This window comes from Aspergillus alliaceus (genome assembly GCF_009176365.1).
Source record: "Aspergillus alliaceus strain CBS 536.65 unplaced genomic scaffold BDW43scaffold_52, whole genome shotgun sequence".
NCBI classification, from domain to species: domain Eukaryota; kingdom Fungi; phylum Ascomycota; class Eurotiomycetes; order Eurotiales; family Aspergillaceae; genus Aspergillus; species Aspergillus alliaceus.
The window spans coordinates 84,454-99,408 of record NW_022474735.1 but is presented as its reverse complement, the minus strand read 5'-3'; the positions used below and the strand labels follow the sequence as shown (position 1 = coordinate 99,408).

The 14,955-nt window shown below is 49.6% G+C and overlaps 5 protein-coding genes and 1 non-coding gene across 6 annotated transcripts; 4 read left to right on the top strand and 2 right to left on the bottom strand.

Moving 5' to 3' along the window:
• Positions 1-65: 65 nt before the first annotated feature.
• On the top strand, positions 66-138 carry BDW43DRAFT_t199. The gene has a single exon. It is a non-coding gene; the product is annotated as a tRNA-Arg (tRNA).
• Positions 139-490: 352 nt separating this feature from the next.
• On the bottom strand, positions 491-2,508 carry BDW43DRAFT_187939 (uncharacterized protein). Its single transcript, XM_032038974.1, has one exon. The coding sequence runs from the start codon at positions 2,266-2,268 to the stop codon at positions 727-729; it is 1,542 nt and encodes a 513-aa protein (XP_031896325.1). The 5' UTR covers positions 2,269-2,508; the 3' UTR covers positions 491-726.
• A 444-nt stretch (positions 2,509-2,952) lies between these two features.
• Positions 2,953-5,130, top strand: BDW43DRAFT_187941 (glycosyltransferase family 2 protein). Its single transcript, XM_032038975.1, has 3 exons — positions 2,953-2,989; positions 3,101-4,299; positions 4,360-5,130. The coding sequence occupies exons 2-3, from the start codon at positions 3,229-3,231 to the stop codon at positions 5,056-5,058; spliced, it is 1,770 nt and encodes a 589-aa protein (XP_031896324.1). The 5' UTR covers positions 2,953-2,989; positions 3,101-3,228; the 3' UTR covers positions 5,059-5,130.
• Positions 5,131-6,066: 936 nt separating this feature from the next.
• BDW43DRAFT_288081 (dimethyladenosine transferase) lies at positions 6,067-7,657 on the top strand. The gene is made up of 2 exons (XM_032043238.1): positions 6,067-6,563; positions 6,638-7,657. The coding sequence occupies exons 1-2, from the start codon at positions 6,144-6,146 to the stop codon at positions 7,391-7,393; spliced, it is 1,176 nt and encodes a 391-aa protein (XP_031896323.1). The 5' UTR covers positions 6,067-6,143; the 3' UTR covers positions 7,394-7,657.
• Positions 7,658-8,541: 884 nt separating this feature from the next.
• Positions 8,542-9,087, top strand: BDW43DRAFT_314876 (class I SAM-dependent methyltransferase; the record flags this gene model as incomplete). Its single annotated transcript, XM_032047933.1, has 1 exon — positions 8,542-9,087. The coding sequence occupies one exon, from the start codon at positions 8,542-8,544 to the stop codon at positions 9,085-9,087; it is 546 nt and encodes a 181-aa protein (XP_031896322.1).
• A 1,891-nt stretch (positions 9,088-10,978) lies between these two features.
• Positions 10,979-14,765, bottom strand: BDW43DRAFT_288079 (P-loop containing nucleoside triphosphate hydrolase protein). Its single transcript, XM_032043237.1, has 5 exons — positions 12,776-14,765; positions 12,375-12,720; positions 11,482-12,321; positions 11,279-11,375; positions 10,979-11,220 (listed from the first exon to the last, which is right to left on the bottom strand). The coding sequence occupies exons 1-3, from the start codon at positions 14,672-14,674 to the stop codon at positions 11,639-11,641; spliced, it is 2,928 nt and encodes a 975-aa protein (XP_031896321.1). The 5' UTR covers positions 14,675-14,765; the 3' UTR covers positions 10,979-11,220; positions 11,279-11,375; positions 11,482-11,638.
• Between the last annotated feature and the right edge of the window lie 190 nt (positions 14,766-14,955).

Below are 14,955 nucleotides of genomic sequence, written 5' to 3'. Positions count from 1 at the left end.
TAGTACATTGATTCTATTAAACCGCTATTATTATATACTGCTCAGAAACGTTATTTTCAACAACTGGCCGAGTGGCGCAATGGTAGCGCGTTGGTTTCCGGTACCAAAGGTTTGCGAGTTCGAGTCTCGTCTCGGTCGGATTCTTCTTTTTGTCTTTTTTGTATTTTGCCGGGGATGGAAATTTTTGGGGTATCTTTTCGCTGTTCTTTTTAGTCTGTATTTGAGATTGTTTTATAGACGTGAAACGATATCAGATAGAGAGGTAAGGGTTGTAATGCCAATGTATTGGGTTGGGCTGTGGTTGACGAACACAGCCGATAGAAATATATAGCGACAGATGATGCAGTCAACCCTACTTTCGGCATACCAATAACCAATAACCAACTACGCATTCCCTTTTCAAGTTACAAATCGTATACATATCATCTGAAAATCACCCAGAACCCCGGGACGAGACCATACTAACCAAGAGGAGGATCACTGGAGAATTGTCAATGTATGTGCGGCTTGTCGGTCAGCGAGTAACATCTACGGCATGGAGAAGTCGAGACCACGCTCCCGCAACTGGAATGCGGTCTAAGGAGCGAATCGGCATGAGAATAGTATACAACTAAGACTTCCTGTCTCCTTTCGGACAGTGGACTTGCTATCCAACACCTGTACATTTAATGTCCGAAGATCTCCCATTAATCTATACGAAACGCAAACAAATAAAGTGAACTAAAGCTAAGCGTCACAGACCCACTTCTCCGTACGCTGAGGCAGCCACCCGCTTGTTCTAGGCAGTGAAGTCTGCCGGCGGTTATCACCGACGGGGATACCCATGCCGAGCAGAAGATTCTCATCCATGCGGCACTGGTCCTCGTAAAAAGTCCACTGGACACAATTCTCCCAAGCCACGCAGGCAGCCTCGCAGGCATCCACCGACTCCCAAGCCTTGTGCCAGATCTCCTTGGGCACTTTCTCGGGTGGCTGCGCGTCGGCGACATTGTCCGACCGGAGCTCGTACCTCGAGGACTGATTGTCCCACCATTCCACCCGACGACGCATATACGGCTCGACCATCGCCTTGAAGAAATCGCGAAACCTCATCTGGCCCTTCTTGGCATAATCCCAGCTCAGCTCCAGATTATACAGCCGCGCTACATCCTTACTGTGCATATGATGCCAACTGTAAACGGGATGACACCAGCTCGCCCGCCGGAACCAACCCCCCCAGTGCGGCTCGGGGTTAAACCCCCATGAATACTCCGACTTCCCATGCGTCTGCCCGAAATTAATCCCGTAGTCCTGCATAACATGCCCCAGCACATGGTCCCCGCACCCATGCGCCTCCGTAAACGCCGCATACTTGCCCACCATATCCTCCTCCTTCCCGAAGCTCTGCTCCCACGCGCCCCGCGAAAGCACAAACCCCGCGCCGCCGTGCGCGAAATAGTCGCCGTGCTTCCACGCCAGCCCGCCGAAGTACCACGGCTCCTGCGACGAGAACTTCTCCAGGTGCAGGAGCAGGTTGGGGAGGAAGATGTACCCGTCGTCCTCGAGGTAGATGTACCATTTTGCGTCGGGCTTGGCGCGCCCCGCGTGCTGGATTAGGGGCAGGAATTTGTACTTGTCGAGTTTCCAGCCGCCGGCGGGACCGTTGCCGTCGCCCTCTACGTTGGCCGCTTCGGCGTAGACTTGGCGCGCTTCGTGGTCTGCTTGGGCGCGGTAGGGTTCGTAGTTGTCGGATTGGCGGACTGTTTCGGTTGAGTTTTCGAGGACGTCGATTACCTGCCAGGGGCCGATTGTTTCGGGGTAGTCGGAGTATATGAGGATGTTGTTGGCGGAGATACGGCTTGGCGCGAAGGTTGTGGATAGGTGGATGGGTAGGCGTCTCCAGAGCACGGAGGCGCCGGTTTTGAAGAGCAGGACAACATCGTCTGGGCTTAACTGTCCCGGTTGCTTCGGTTGCTCTTTTGGTTGTTCTTTTGGGCGCTGTTGTTGTTGTTGCTGCTGCTGGGCGGGTTTCCGGTCGTCAGAAGTTGGAACCTGAGCGGCTACAGGGACAGCAGAGGGAGAAGGTTGGGCAGAGGGCAGTGGCTGTTGCTTCGATTGCTCTCTGAGTGGTGATTGCCGGGAAGAGAGATCTTTAGGAAGATCAGGAAGGCCGTTAATCGACGGCTCGGTGTGTTCCAGATCCAAATGGTAGAAGAATAGGAACAGGACAAACAGCATAATCCCCAGAGGGACTATACGGTTCTCTCTATGGAATAAAACCCGCGCCATCTTGTGATTGCCGGACCTTTTCAGCCAGCATGGTCTGGAGGAAGGAAAGAAATAGCGCGCTGCTGGTGGACCTTTCAGAAGGAAGCGGCACGAGACTCATGCTGAGTGACGGCCATATTATTAGAACGAGCTCTTAATGCTCATGTTTCGGTCGATTGAGGCTGAGAGAGGCATGAGGTATCACGCTTAGACCCCTATTTTTTTTTCTTTTGGTAATCCTTTCTAATGTGAATAGTGGAGCCGATTGGAAGTGGAGCATCAAGGAAATGAGCAATTTCCTGACTTTCCAATAGTTAGCGGGTGATTAACTTTTCTGTTGGTCTAACTAAGCGATAAGCCGTTAGTTGACCTCGTGAAATGAACTTCTAAGGTTCTTACGGCCCCATAACCTCAATTCAAGTGAGTCAACTTCGCTAGTAGTTCAACGCCATTGAATAGACCACTGAGACACAATGTAACATTTTCTTTCACGTGGGTCATCCTGAAGAATGTGAACTATGGCGATTGGTCGGAAAAGCATTGTCAACCAAGGTTTCCAATCCTCAGTTAGGGCAAGGGCCCTCCGACAGCCTCCGACAGAGCCTCGTTTTTGACTACAATCGGATGGACAATATGGTATGTCACTCGATGATTTGGGATGTGATGCCTCTTTAGGAGATGGGTCTAAACTTCTCTTGGCTTTCAGCGGCGCTTGGTTCCCTTTCTAGTGGTGGATTTTAGTGTTAGTTTTTGTTTTTCTTTTCTGTTCCTTTTTTTTTTTTTTTTTTTTTCTCTTCTCCTCTCCTGACTCTAAGTTGGGGCTGAAAATAAGACCCTAATTTAAGACACGTAGGTTTTGCATGCGCTATAATTAGTTATGAATAGAAGGTCATGTCCACCTGTATGCTGCGTCCCCGGGATTGAAAAATATCTCATCGGTTACCGCGAAGGGTTCTTCCAGCCCATTCTCTCTCCGTAGCGATGGAGTGGACGACAGAGAAACTCTCTACGAAATTGCCCATCTTCCAGCAGCGGGGACCTGATGTGCCCGTCTGGAGACAATTCCTCAACTTCGTGGGTTGCGCATTGATCCTCCCCGTGTACTACTTTATCACCGGCTACAGTCGCCATCCCTTGACCCTCGACATCTTGATTAGCATATTCGTGGCCGAACTCAACAGATATGCCAACGAAGGGCGGCGACGCCGGCTGTACGGTCTCGATGCGCCGACAAAAGCTAAGGAAGACCCCGAAAAGGCCCTCATATCTCCCATCCCGCATATGGGCCCCGAATGTTTGGCGGTGGTGGTAGGCTACCGCGAAGACCCAGAACTCTTCCGTCGTGCGTTGGACAGCTACAAACATGCCGACAGTTGTCGGTTCATTCTAGTCGGCGTGGACGGTGACGACAAACCCGACATGGATATGGTTCGAGTCTTCCAAGAAGCTTATCCGGAGGACTCAGCCATCGTTCGGATCGAGGAACCATTTGGCGAGATTGCCATGCGCACGTACAAGAAAATCTCCGATACTTGCTACGAGACTCCGGAGCGCTGTCAGGAGATGACGATCGCCCACTGCTGCCAGCTGGCGCGGGAGATAATCGACGAACAGGACCTCGGACTGGGTGAACTGGGAGGAGTCAGCCGTCTGTGCTTGTACCAACCGCATATGCACAAGAAGGGGATTATGTTCACCTCGTTCATCTTCTCGATAGTGATCTCGGACATTCTCGGCATCGAATACATGTGGTCGTCCGATTCGGATACCATCGTTTTCCCGGATTCTGTCCGTCGGACGATTGAGACCATCGCCGGAGATCCTACCGCCGGCGGAGGCAGTTCGGGATTGGTGGTGCACAATGAAAACGACTCGCTGACGACGAAGCTCGGAAGCGCAGTATACTGGTGCGAGCTGTACATGACGAGATCAACCTCTGCATGCTCCGGCACAAGCGACTGCCAAAGTGGTCCAAGTACCGCATTCCGAGTATCGGCACTGCCCGCAATCTTATACCCCTGGTACACACAGACAGTTCTAGGTCGTCGAATGGTCAGTTCATTTCCCAGATCCCTCATGCCGTATTCAGCCATCCAACTAACAAATCCCCAGATCGTCAACGAAGACCGCCACCTCACCACCAACCTCCTCCTCCGTGGCTGGACAGTAACCTACGTCTCCGACACATTAACAGCAACCGACACACCCACGACATTCAGCCGCTGGCTCCTCCAGCAAGTCCGCTGGGGCCGAGCTACTCACATCGAAACCTTCCAACAGCCAAAAGTCTACCTCCTCAACCACCCCATCTTCTTCTGGGCCGCTATGAAAAAAGAAGTCGGCCCGCTCCTCGTCTTCCTCTGCATCCTCTACTACCTCATCACTGGCACTCGCTTCGCCTACTTCTCCGCCAACGACGCTTTCCTCCGCGTCGCCTACACAATCGGCTACAACTGGCTGCGCAACCCAGACCGCGGCCCACGCAACGCCTGGGTCTGGATCGCCCCCGCCCTGGTCTTCTACAATATTCCCCTCCCCAGCATCCATCTCTGGAGTATGTTAACAGTATTCGAGCGAGGATGGGGTACCACGATGCGGTCGAATGCCGAGTTGTCCAAGCGAGAGCAGTTCTGGAAACGCGCGTATGATCTGGGCTTCTTTGTCGTGTGGATGGGTATTGTTGGAGGTACCGCGGCACGGATAGTGTCTGGGTATGCCGGCTGGGATGCGGCGGGGACGGCGAAGGCGATCCTCTTGGGTGTTGTTGTTCCGTCTGCTGTCTCATTCTACGGGCTGCTGGTTAAGGAATGATCCCTTTTCCGGTATATATTTAATTTAATAATAGATTTATTTTGGTCGGGAGACCAGTTGAGATATATTCTACCTCTTGTTGGGCTTAATTTCTAATGCTTGATGTTGACCTGAATAGTACTGGTATATGAGAGAGTGCTACATCACACACAATCACCTCTGCTTGGCAACTCCCACTCAGTTCTGATACAACATGAGCGTTCCCTAAGATATAGTACATGTTCCCAGCTAGGGGTTGAAGGTAGGTATATATGATAACTCTGATCTGCCTTGCATTGCATCATGTCTCTGCCAAGGTCTTTTAATATGTAGAGCCTTGACAATGATATTGTTTGGGTTCTTTTTTGTCTTTCAGTATATATACCGCACAAATTGATATCAGTTAGAGGTTGAAAGCAATGAAGAATCTGCAATTAATTGGAATTTTAAGTCATTTCGCGCGGAGAAAGACCTTCTATAGAAATAAAGATCCCGGCTGTAAATGAGACAGACATTCCCATCTGATATGCTCAATATGTGATATCGTACTGCAGGAACATGCGCTCCAGGGGGTTAATTTGCGAGGTGAGAATATACCCTTGCAGATGGTATAAGCAGGGTAGATCCACCATAGCAGATACGCACGAGATCCACTGGTCTAAATTTGGATAAGCCAACTGCTGTAACTTGTTTTATTCCTAGTCTAACCTTCCTCTTACTCTGCATTGTCTATACTGTCCTTTGTAGAAGCTGGAGAGCTTCCAAGGCTGTCCTAGATGGTCTTCACACGTGTCGATTGCTATTCATCACGTTGATATTTCCTTGTGTCTTGCTGGGAGGATAGTTTATTTAATCATCATAAAAACCGTTATCTGTAGATCCTATTGAGCTATCATCGAAGCTAGGGACCTCATAGGGCTGAAACGTCGAGTTATGCACATTATCATAAGCAACGCATGCACAGCATAACTGACTAAGCGAGCTATCAGACCAGACCAGGTGATTTATCAGTAAATCACGTGCACCATCCCGCTGATAACGCCCAAAATTTTTGGAACCAAAATTCCCACGGAGACAAAATATCCCGCTCGAATTGCGCAGAGAAAATGGGAAAAATCGCACGGTCGAAGAAGAACAGCGGTGCCAAGTCGCCATACCAGAAGCCTGACCAGGGCCCACTGGGAAAGGCATCGTCCGCGATCTTCAAGTTCAATACCGATCTCGGTCAACACATTCTCAAGAATGGAGCGATCGCCGACGCCATCGTCGACAAGGCGAATGTGCAGCAGAGCCAGACGGTCCTTGAAGTCGGACCCGGACCTGGTGTGCTAACGAATCGGATTCTTGCGAAGGCGAAGAAGGTGGTGGCGGTTGAAGTGGATCCTCGAATGGCTGCTGAGCTCACGAAGAGTGTACAAGGGACGCCGGCGGAGAAGCGACTTCAGATTGTTCTCGGTGACTTCATTAAGATCGATTTGAATCAATTGCCGCCGTTTCAGATTTGCATTAGCAATACCCCGTATCAGGTATGTGTCTTTTGCGTCTGGGGATAGTGATTTGGGTTGGATGTGGATTGGAGAGCTAACGGTTGCTTTGATAGATTTCCTCCCCGCTTGTTTTCAAACTCCTCTCCATGCCTAATCCTCCGAAAATGTGCGTTCTGATGGTACAGCGCGAATTTGCCCTCCGTCTTATTGCCCGGCCCGGGGATTCCTTATACTCTCGACTGTCTGTGAACGTGCAGTTCTTCGCGCGCGTCTCGCATATCATGAAGGTCGGCAAGAATAACTTCCGCCCCCCGCCACAGGTCGAGTCCAGTGTGGTGCGAGTTGAGCCCAAGGCCGATCGCCCGGCGATCAGCTGGGACGAGTGGGATGGTATGCTTCGGATTTGCTTCGTGCGCAAGAACAAGACCCTGCGGGCGGGCTTCATGGGAAACAAGGTGCGCGCGTTGATTGAAAGAAACTGGATCACTTTTGCCACCATGTACCCGGAGAAAGTGTCGCAGGTAGATATAGATTTTATGCTGGGCAATGGGGAACCCGAGCCCATGGAGGACGTGGAAATGGACACTAACAACGATGTTGAAGACACCCCATTGATGGATGAGGATGACGTTTACATGGATGACATGGCATTCGAGAAGAAGAACGTTCCGGAGATTCCCAAGGGAGCTTTGCTGACCATCGGCAACCATAAGGTGTCTCGGGCCATGGTGACCAAGTTAATACACACGAAACTCCAGCGGGTTTTGGATCAGACTGACCTGTCCACTGCTCGTGCGCAGAAGTGTGACGAGAATGATTTCCTTCGCCTTCTTCATGCCTTCAACAAGGAGGGCATCCATTTCTCATAGTCAGGTGATGCGCAGTGATAATTTGTTTTCGACGAGCAACGAGATTCGTGTGTGGGACGCGCACTCTGTTACGGGATAGCAGTCGGTTAGCGAGCAAGTTTTATAGATGTTAATGATATCCTAAAAGTTCTTTTTTGCGCTATTGATACTATTTTTTATTTCGCCTGGTGCAATAACGACGGTAGAGCTGTGACGCACACGTGACTGTTTGTCCCTATTCGTAAATGACAGACATCAGATTAACCTTGCTTTAGCTTTTCCTCATTCTTGTTCATGTGCTACACACAGTGAGAAATAAATTAGAATGGCAAGGGTTATGTGTTCCTGGCTGGTGGCTTGCATAATTCCGGGACTAATGTAGTTTCCATATGTACACCCTCAAAACAAGGCAACGTAGCATCCTCATGCAAGTGAGAGCGAGAGTCCCTTGGCACTTCCCAGGTAAAGCTTCCTGGACGAAAGGAATGTATGAGAAGGATCAATTGACCCCTACTATCGTATAAAGTATTGCCATTGGGACCCCTGTCAAGAAGTATACTCATAAAACCTGATAGAAGTGGATTTGCTGATAACACGAACAGGCTTGAGGGTGGCCTGCTGTAGGTGGCAACATACGCACTCCAAGGAGCATCAGGAAGCTCAGTTCAAGTGCCTTGACCTGTATTGAGGAACTTTCCTACGTATTTGGAGGGAGTAACTAGCGAGGCCTCGTTTAGTCATGCATGGTAGTCATGAAGCTCTCATGGCTGAAGTCAAATCCACGTATATTTCCATCGCTGATTCATAGACATCTATTATGTGATTTACAGCGCATACGGCCTTACGTGGAAATTACATCGCCTGTGTTGTTCTCACTACTATAAAATCTGGGTCACCCTCTAAGCCATTGTGCTTGTAGGTAAAGAAGTAACATTTCCTGTTGAAATGCAAGATATGGACCCTCTACAGTATGACAAGATAGGACCCCTGCTTCGATGGCTTTACAAACATCCCTAGTTTCTGGTTGCAACTGGACCTCTTGATGACACATATTGGTCCGGTCAACCGACTCGACGTACTGGACCTAGGCTGTGGAACGGGATATTGGCCCAGAAAGATCCTCGACTTGGGGCGCGAAAAAAGTTGTCGGCCAGGATATTTCCAAGACCATGTTAGACAATGCACGATCCCAGACCCGGGCAGATGATCAGTCGGGGTTCCATGTGGTAGACAGCACCAAGCCATTCAACGAGGGAACGTTTGACCTCGTACTCGCTGCCTGGCTTCTTAACTACGCCGCAAACAAAGAGGAGTTATTAGCGTTGTGGCAGAACATTTTTCACAGCCTGAAGCCCGGAGGGCGGTTTATTGGCGTCATTCCCAGTTCCGGAATACTGCAGACCCCTTCCTCTGCACGGAGATATTATTTCGAAGGAGTCAGCGCCGAAGCGCTAGAATGCGTGGCTGAAGGGATTCGAACTAAAATTACTCTTCACGCCACCGAGCCGATTACCTTTAGCTGTTACGTACTGGAACACAGGCTGTATAAGAAATGTGCGTGGCAGGCTGGGATCCGCGACTTGAAATGGGAACCGCTTCCAAATGATCTCCGCATGGATAGCGTGGATTGTGGAGGTTATGAATGTCTTCCTTCTTTCCAAATTGTTTCTGCTTCACGCCCTAAGATGAGCGTCAGGGACGGTGTATCTCTATGACTGGTAGGTATGAAGAGAGACACATCAGTATTCTCCAATTGTTTGAGGTACCTACACTCGGCACAGCAATATAAGCCAAGTGGTTTTCTTCCTTTTACCTCTCTTTTCTTTTCAAAAATCTCCTATCCATGGGATATTAATCGAAAAGGGCGAGATGAGCATGATGATATCAAGGAATTGTTCCGTGCGTGAATTATTGATCGTGGCATAGTGTTCGGAAGAAGGAATTATTGGGTGTACTAGTCTTCAGCACCTCTATCCATTCTACGTAGTATCTCCTTACTATGTCATGTAAGTACCTGCATCGAGTCCAAAGGGTCTTTCATGTTCATTATTAAGCAGAATCTGTTAACTAAACATAGATGAAACCGAGGGACCCAGAACTACAATGCGAGCCTCGCGAGTTCTACTAGTTTCATTCAGGCTTGATGCATGTAGCGCGCTAGCTGGCCTGGATGAGCATGTATTAGTGGTACATCTTGTCATCGTATTTAGCCTATTAACATTGAAAATCTTACCAAAAGTCCCGGTTGAGCCTGCTTCATCCGGCCTTGTATGGTTTAGGGTTTCTGTCAACTACTGGAGGAGTGATTATAGGGTTGTATTGGGTCTAAAATCACTGTACGGCTGGTCATCCCGACCACTTGGTGCAGAAATGAGTATGTTCCAGTTCCTCGCCCAGAGGGCCTTAACCTCCGCGGCATACCGAAGATATATTGCGGAGTAATGGCTGATATACTATGGTTGAGGCTTTTTCAGCCGTTGGTGAGGAATTATCAAGGACGCTACCAGGCTAGGCTTTTTCTGTTGAGGTGTTATGAACAATGATGATATCAGAACTACCGAGGGGTAATTTTAGAGATATAAATACATTCATTGAGACATAGCCTGTGGAACAAAGAACTTGTTGAACCCAATTATCTGCACACCCCCCCTCTCTATGACAACCTATTCTATCTCCTCTCACTACCACTGTATTTCTTGACACCGCTTCTCCCCAAACACACAGTCCTCTTTGGCATTATCCAAATACTCTTCATCATGGAGAATAAGGAGCTATTCGATGGCTCTTTTATTGGAAAGATTGTCTCCTTCTAGAACCCAAATTCCCAGTGAAAGCTGACGAAGAAGCGCCATGCATGAACGACCAGATCGATCCTGAATTGTTGAAAGAATACCCCATGCGATAAGTGGTGCATACGGGTCCGTCCTATGCGAAAATGTGGATACTCCAGGCCAGAAGAATATAATGAGAATCGTCACGCAGTGCGTCGGAATCTACTCGTTCTTATGCCTACATAACGAACTCACTAATACATTTGCATTTAGTCACTTACGCAGGTTCTGAGATCGCAACCCACGCTGAGCGAGCTTGCTAAGCTTTTGACACCCTGCCTCGTTATGGCCAAGAGATGTTGGAAGCTTATATCACTTTGACTGAGAAAGGTTGTATATCAGCTCCCCGGCTTTTGAATGACTAAAGGGAAAAGCAGGGCGATAAAGAAATGGTACCCGGTGGACCTATTGTCTTTCTCCTTGAAAAGCTACCGGGAAGGCAGCTGGGGCTTTGGCTCTGGAGGTTGAGGCTAGACGAGCGGGAAACAATTCGTCAAGCTTTCAAGGGTGCATGGAAGTTAGTTTTCCAGATCTCTTTTCGACTTTAGAGACCTGAATCTCGGTCCAAGTTACTGATTCAGTACTCAGCGAGTGCGTGAGCATTGGGTCCAGACTAATTACTCTCTCTTTAGGTTGTTCTGGCATGCTCCTTCCGCCACAATGGAGGTTTTTCTCTCTGCGTGATATAAGCTAGGTTGTTCCTCACAGGCTAATTGGAGAAGTGCCTTCTATAACTTCCTACCGGCGTACAAGTGTGACCCGGACAAACCGTGGACAGATGCTCTGTGGATTGGCTGTGGTCTAGCCGTCGCACCTTTGGGATATTACTGGATTGAAGAAACTGCGGGACACCCAAACATGTATGGCTGGAGACTTTGATGATTGTAATTGGCAGCTCAAGCTCTACTCTGGTTCCTGACGAAGGTCCAATGAAATGATTGTTACATGATCCGACTCTATTATGCTCACTATTAGAATTTGTGATATTGTTTATTCTCCAGACACCTGTACACAAAGCTTCGTACAGATTAGACCCGTCGAATGAACTTTGAAATATTGCCCTGAAGTCACACACCTAAAACCTCTCGAACTTTAGAAAGACAGGCCTGTCACCAAGCAACCTTGTCAGTGGCGAACCTCAAGCCTCGCGCGTAGTCCCCAAGTCGCAGTTCCTGATGTCAAATTATTAGCCACAGCTTCCGCATCGAGGCCGCACATACCACGCAATACCAGAATGCGGAGAGATGGGGGTAGACGCGATAAAATGAACTGACTAACCTCGGGAGAATATTTACTAAAGCCACGGATGAAACAAATGTGATGATACTTGTCAAACAATTCGTCTAAAGGCGGGTCGCCAGAGACGATGATTCTTGCCACGGACAACAACGATTAGAAACATGCTCGGTCCGTGTGCCTGGAGACTTAATTCGTCCTACCGGTGGAGTCCCTCCGTGGCTGGAGGTTTTCCGGGGTCGTATTTGGCAGTGGTATCTCTGGACACAAAAAGGCTGGGACCATCGGCGGTTTGACCGAGCGTCCCAAACAAACCCTGTTCTGTCCCTGCTGAGGGTTTAGTGGCATCTGCTTTAGAGAACGGCTTCGTGGTATCTCTGGACCCAAAAGGGCTGGAACCACGGACGGTTTGGCCGAAGCTGGGTGTCCCAAACAAACCCTGTTCTGTCCCTGCTGAGGGTTTAGTGACATCTGCTTTAGAGAACGGCTTCGTGGTATCTCTGGACCCAAAAGGGCTGGAACCACGGACGGGTTGGCCGAAGCTGGGTGTCCTAAAAAATCCCTGTCCTGTTCCTACCGAGGGCTTAGCGGCATCTGCTTTAGAGAACGGTGATGAGCCGAATAATCCTTCTGAGGGTCTGGGAGTATCCGTTGTGAGAGAATCCCCGAAACCAAATAGAGACTTTTCATTGTTGGCATTTTTAGCATTGGAATCATCTCCAGTGCCAGAGCTTCCGCTGAACAGATGACCGGTACTGTTGGAGGAGGGTGTTCCGAATGTTGGGCCTAGATTATGTGTTGAAAAAGCTGTAGTGTTACTGTTGCTGTTGCCGCCTGACGCCACAGGCGGAGGAGGACCGCTCTTTGTAGGAACCGAGTGTGCTGCTTGATAGGTTAGCACGGACTATAATTTGGCTTGGGTCTAGGAGATTTACGTTTGGAGTTTGGCTTGCTCTTCCTGCGTAGAGCAATTGGATCCAGGCTTGGGAAAAGAGATGGCAGGCCTAAGGCCGGCTTCTCAAATATAGGCGGTGGCTGTAATGTGGAGCTCTCAGTGCTGAAGATGTTGAAAGTGTTCAAACCTGCCTGTAGCCTGTTCAACTCTTGATTCAGACGTTGTCGCTCTTGCTGAACATGTGGCGGCTCTTCGGCAAGCTCGCGAATCTGCTGGTCCTCCATGTTATTGACAGTTTGGCTGGTGAATATTCGTTCTAATGGTCCGAGAAGGCAATTCTCAATGGCAAGGGTTGCAATGTTGTCTACGAAGGTGACAATGCTCGTCTATCCAAAGTGGCTTGTTAGAGTAGCTATTAGGATGTCTATGCGTCGAACTTACATCGTAGTATGCCTGCATCTGGTCGATGATCTCTGCGGCTGCGAATTGATCGCTGGACGATCGAAGCTCGGAGGCAGCCCTATCTAGATCATCGGCATCGAATGACTCAGGACTATCCTTTCGTGCATAAGCTGGATGAGAAAGGCCTAGGCCCTTCCTCAGCGCCGCAATCTGGCGGTGCGTTCGGGCCGCTTGGATTTTAGACAAAAAGCTCTTTCCAACGGGCAAGGGATGGCCGCGCTTCGTATAGGCTGTCAGCTCCCCCAGCTTGTTTAACAAACCATCCTTCATCCGCTCCAGCTGGGGGGCAAGAACCGTGCCCACCAGTAGTGTGTATGTAGGTTCATTTGTAAGGTGCCGGAGGAGAAGGCAAACAAAGTACTTCACCGACTCCCAGGTATTCAATAAGTGTAACCGAGCGATTTCCTCCCACGGCTTGGACTGATCCCGGAACAAGCTGCCTACAAGTAACTGGTTTGCACTTCCTGGCAGCTCGATTCCACGGTTCTTGCGTGCCTGTTCGCCTATTTCCTTCTCAAGTGCTTCACGAGTGATGTATTCTGGTGACCAGTTTTCCATGTACATTTTTTGCTTCTTCTGTTCTAAGTCATAGCCCTGGTCAAACCACCCCTTAAAAATCCGACGAGAACCACGAGTGTTCATGGCGTCGGCAAAGCATTCATTCAGCTCCCGGATAACTGCTCGGAGCCGACGGAAGTCCTGAGAATCCTGCGCATCATCGCCAAATTCACCAAAGAATTCGTCCGCATACATTCCATTCAGGGCTTGACTCGTGATGCGTTCAAAACTGCTGCTTATACCAAGGAGAAAGCCTCGTTGCTGCTGGAGGGTCGACCGTGCAGCTCCCAGCTTCGCCAACCTCCGCTGCCGGTCGGCAATCTTATCCTGGATATCAGCGATCAGACCTGGAAGATTGCGACGAACGTGCTGCAGTAAAACGCTGCTCAGCCGGCGTCGGAGACTATCGACTCCCACGCAGTCGCGCGAAAGTGACGCCCACCGGCCCTGCTCGAAGAATATCCTTTCCCTCTCATCTCGCGAATCGTCGGAGATGTCGCGTGTTTCAAAGGACCGGTTACGCAGCGTATGCCATCCGAGGCGCAAGTCTATCTTCTCGTTTCGCATGAACTGCAGGTAATTGCTTTCCTCCTCCGAGTCGGCTTCGAGAATGTCCGGCTGCGTGATAATACCCAGCGTCCGCTCGCGTTTGCTGTCAAATCGCTCTGCTATGTTCAGTACTTCCTGCAGATGATAATCCGTTTTCGCACTGATTACCGCAAGGATGATGGTGCGCGTATTCTTCATGTACTTCTCCGTCAAATCTCGGACGATCTTGATCCCCCTTGCCCCCTGATCACGACTAGTTGAGTAGTATAGCCCGGGCAGGTCAACAAGAGTCAACTCCGGTTTATCGGGGCCTGAGATTGCGACCTTCAACACGTCATCGCTAAACCCGGAGTTGACTGTGTCTTCATCACTGATGCCCATGCATTCCTTCGCTTGTTCAATGAGCCTAGGCAGATCCACACTGCTGGAAAACGCCTCGGGCGCGAAGTTGCGGAGTTTCTGGCGTTCTGCTTCGTTTGTTCTCGACTCGCCCGGTTCGATCGAGACCTTGATTTTTGGCTGTTTGCCGCGACGAAGAATAACCTCGGTCGCAAAACGCGTGCAGACGTTACTCTTTGCCGGGAAGCGTACTCGCGAGATCGCCTCGAGAACCGAACTCTTCCCACTGGATTGGTTGCCACAGACAATCAATTGTGGCAATTCGACGAGACCGCCGACTCCGATAGTGCGGAGTTCGTCGATTTTGTCCAGTAATTTGGATTGTTGTGACTGCAGTTGATGCATTGCTTGGTCTTCTCGCGACGGCGACATTGTGGCGAGGGTGAATTGGTCTGTACAAGTGATTGATTCAGAAACACAGAAAAGAGGAAAGAAAAGGAAGAAGAGGGGAAGCGCATTCAAGTAGGAGATCAATTTCCTTCCACAGCAAGCCCTGGTTTTTATAAGATCCAGTAAATGGCTGGAGGCCATGGTGCGGCGCAGTTGCCTTGCATTAGTGGCGGGTATTTATAGCATCACGACGATTTAGTAAAGGACAAGATACTCATTCACTCCCCGATCAATTGACTCTTGTTCTGTTGTCTAGTTATGGT

What these genes read in the sequence shown, in the direction of transcription:
- BDW43DRAFT_187939 (XM_032038974.1), bottom strand. Translation starts at nt 2,268, where the DNA reads ATGGCGCGGGTTTTATTCCATAGAGAGAACCGTATAGTCCCTCTGGGG.
- BDW43DRAFT_187941 (XM_032038975.1), top strand. Translation starts at nt 3,229, where the DNA reads ATGGAGTGGACGACAGAGAAACTCTCTACGAAATTGCCCATCTTCCAG. An exon ending in CAGTTCTAGGTCGTCGAATG is followed by an intron (nt 4,300 to 4,359) that starts GTCAGTTCATTT and finishes ACAAATCCCCAG; the next exon opens with ATCGTCAACGAAGACCGCCA.
- BDW43DRAFT_288081 (XM_032043238.1), top strand. Translation starts at nt 6,144, where the DNA reads ATGGGAAAAATCGCACGGTCGAAGAAGAACAGCGGTGCCAAGTCGCCA. An exon ending in TTAGCAATACCCCGTATCAG is followed by an intron (nt 6,564 to 6,637) that starts GTATGTGTCTTT and finishes TTGCTTTGATAG; the next exon opens with ATTTCCTCCCCGCTTGTTTT.
- BDW43DRAFT_288079 (XM_032043237.1), bottom strand. Translation starts at nt 14,674, where the DNA reads ATGTCGCCGTCGCGAGAAGACCAAGCAATGCATCAACTGCAGTCACAA. An exon ending in AGATGCAGGCATACTACGAT is followed by an intron (nt 12,721 to 12,775) that starts GTAAGTTCGACG and finishes CACTTTGGATAG; the next exon opens with ACGAGCATTGTCACCTTCGT. An exon ending in GAGCAAGCCAAACTCCAAAC is followed by an intron (nt 12,322 to 12,374) that starts GTAAATCTCCTA and finishes CCTATCAAGCAG; the next exon opens with CACACTCGGTTCCTACAAAG.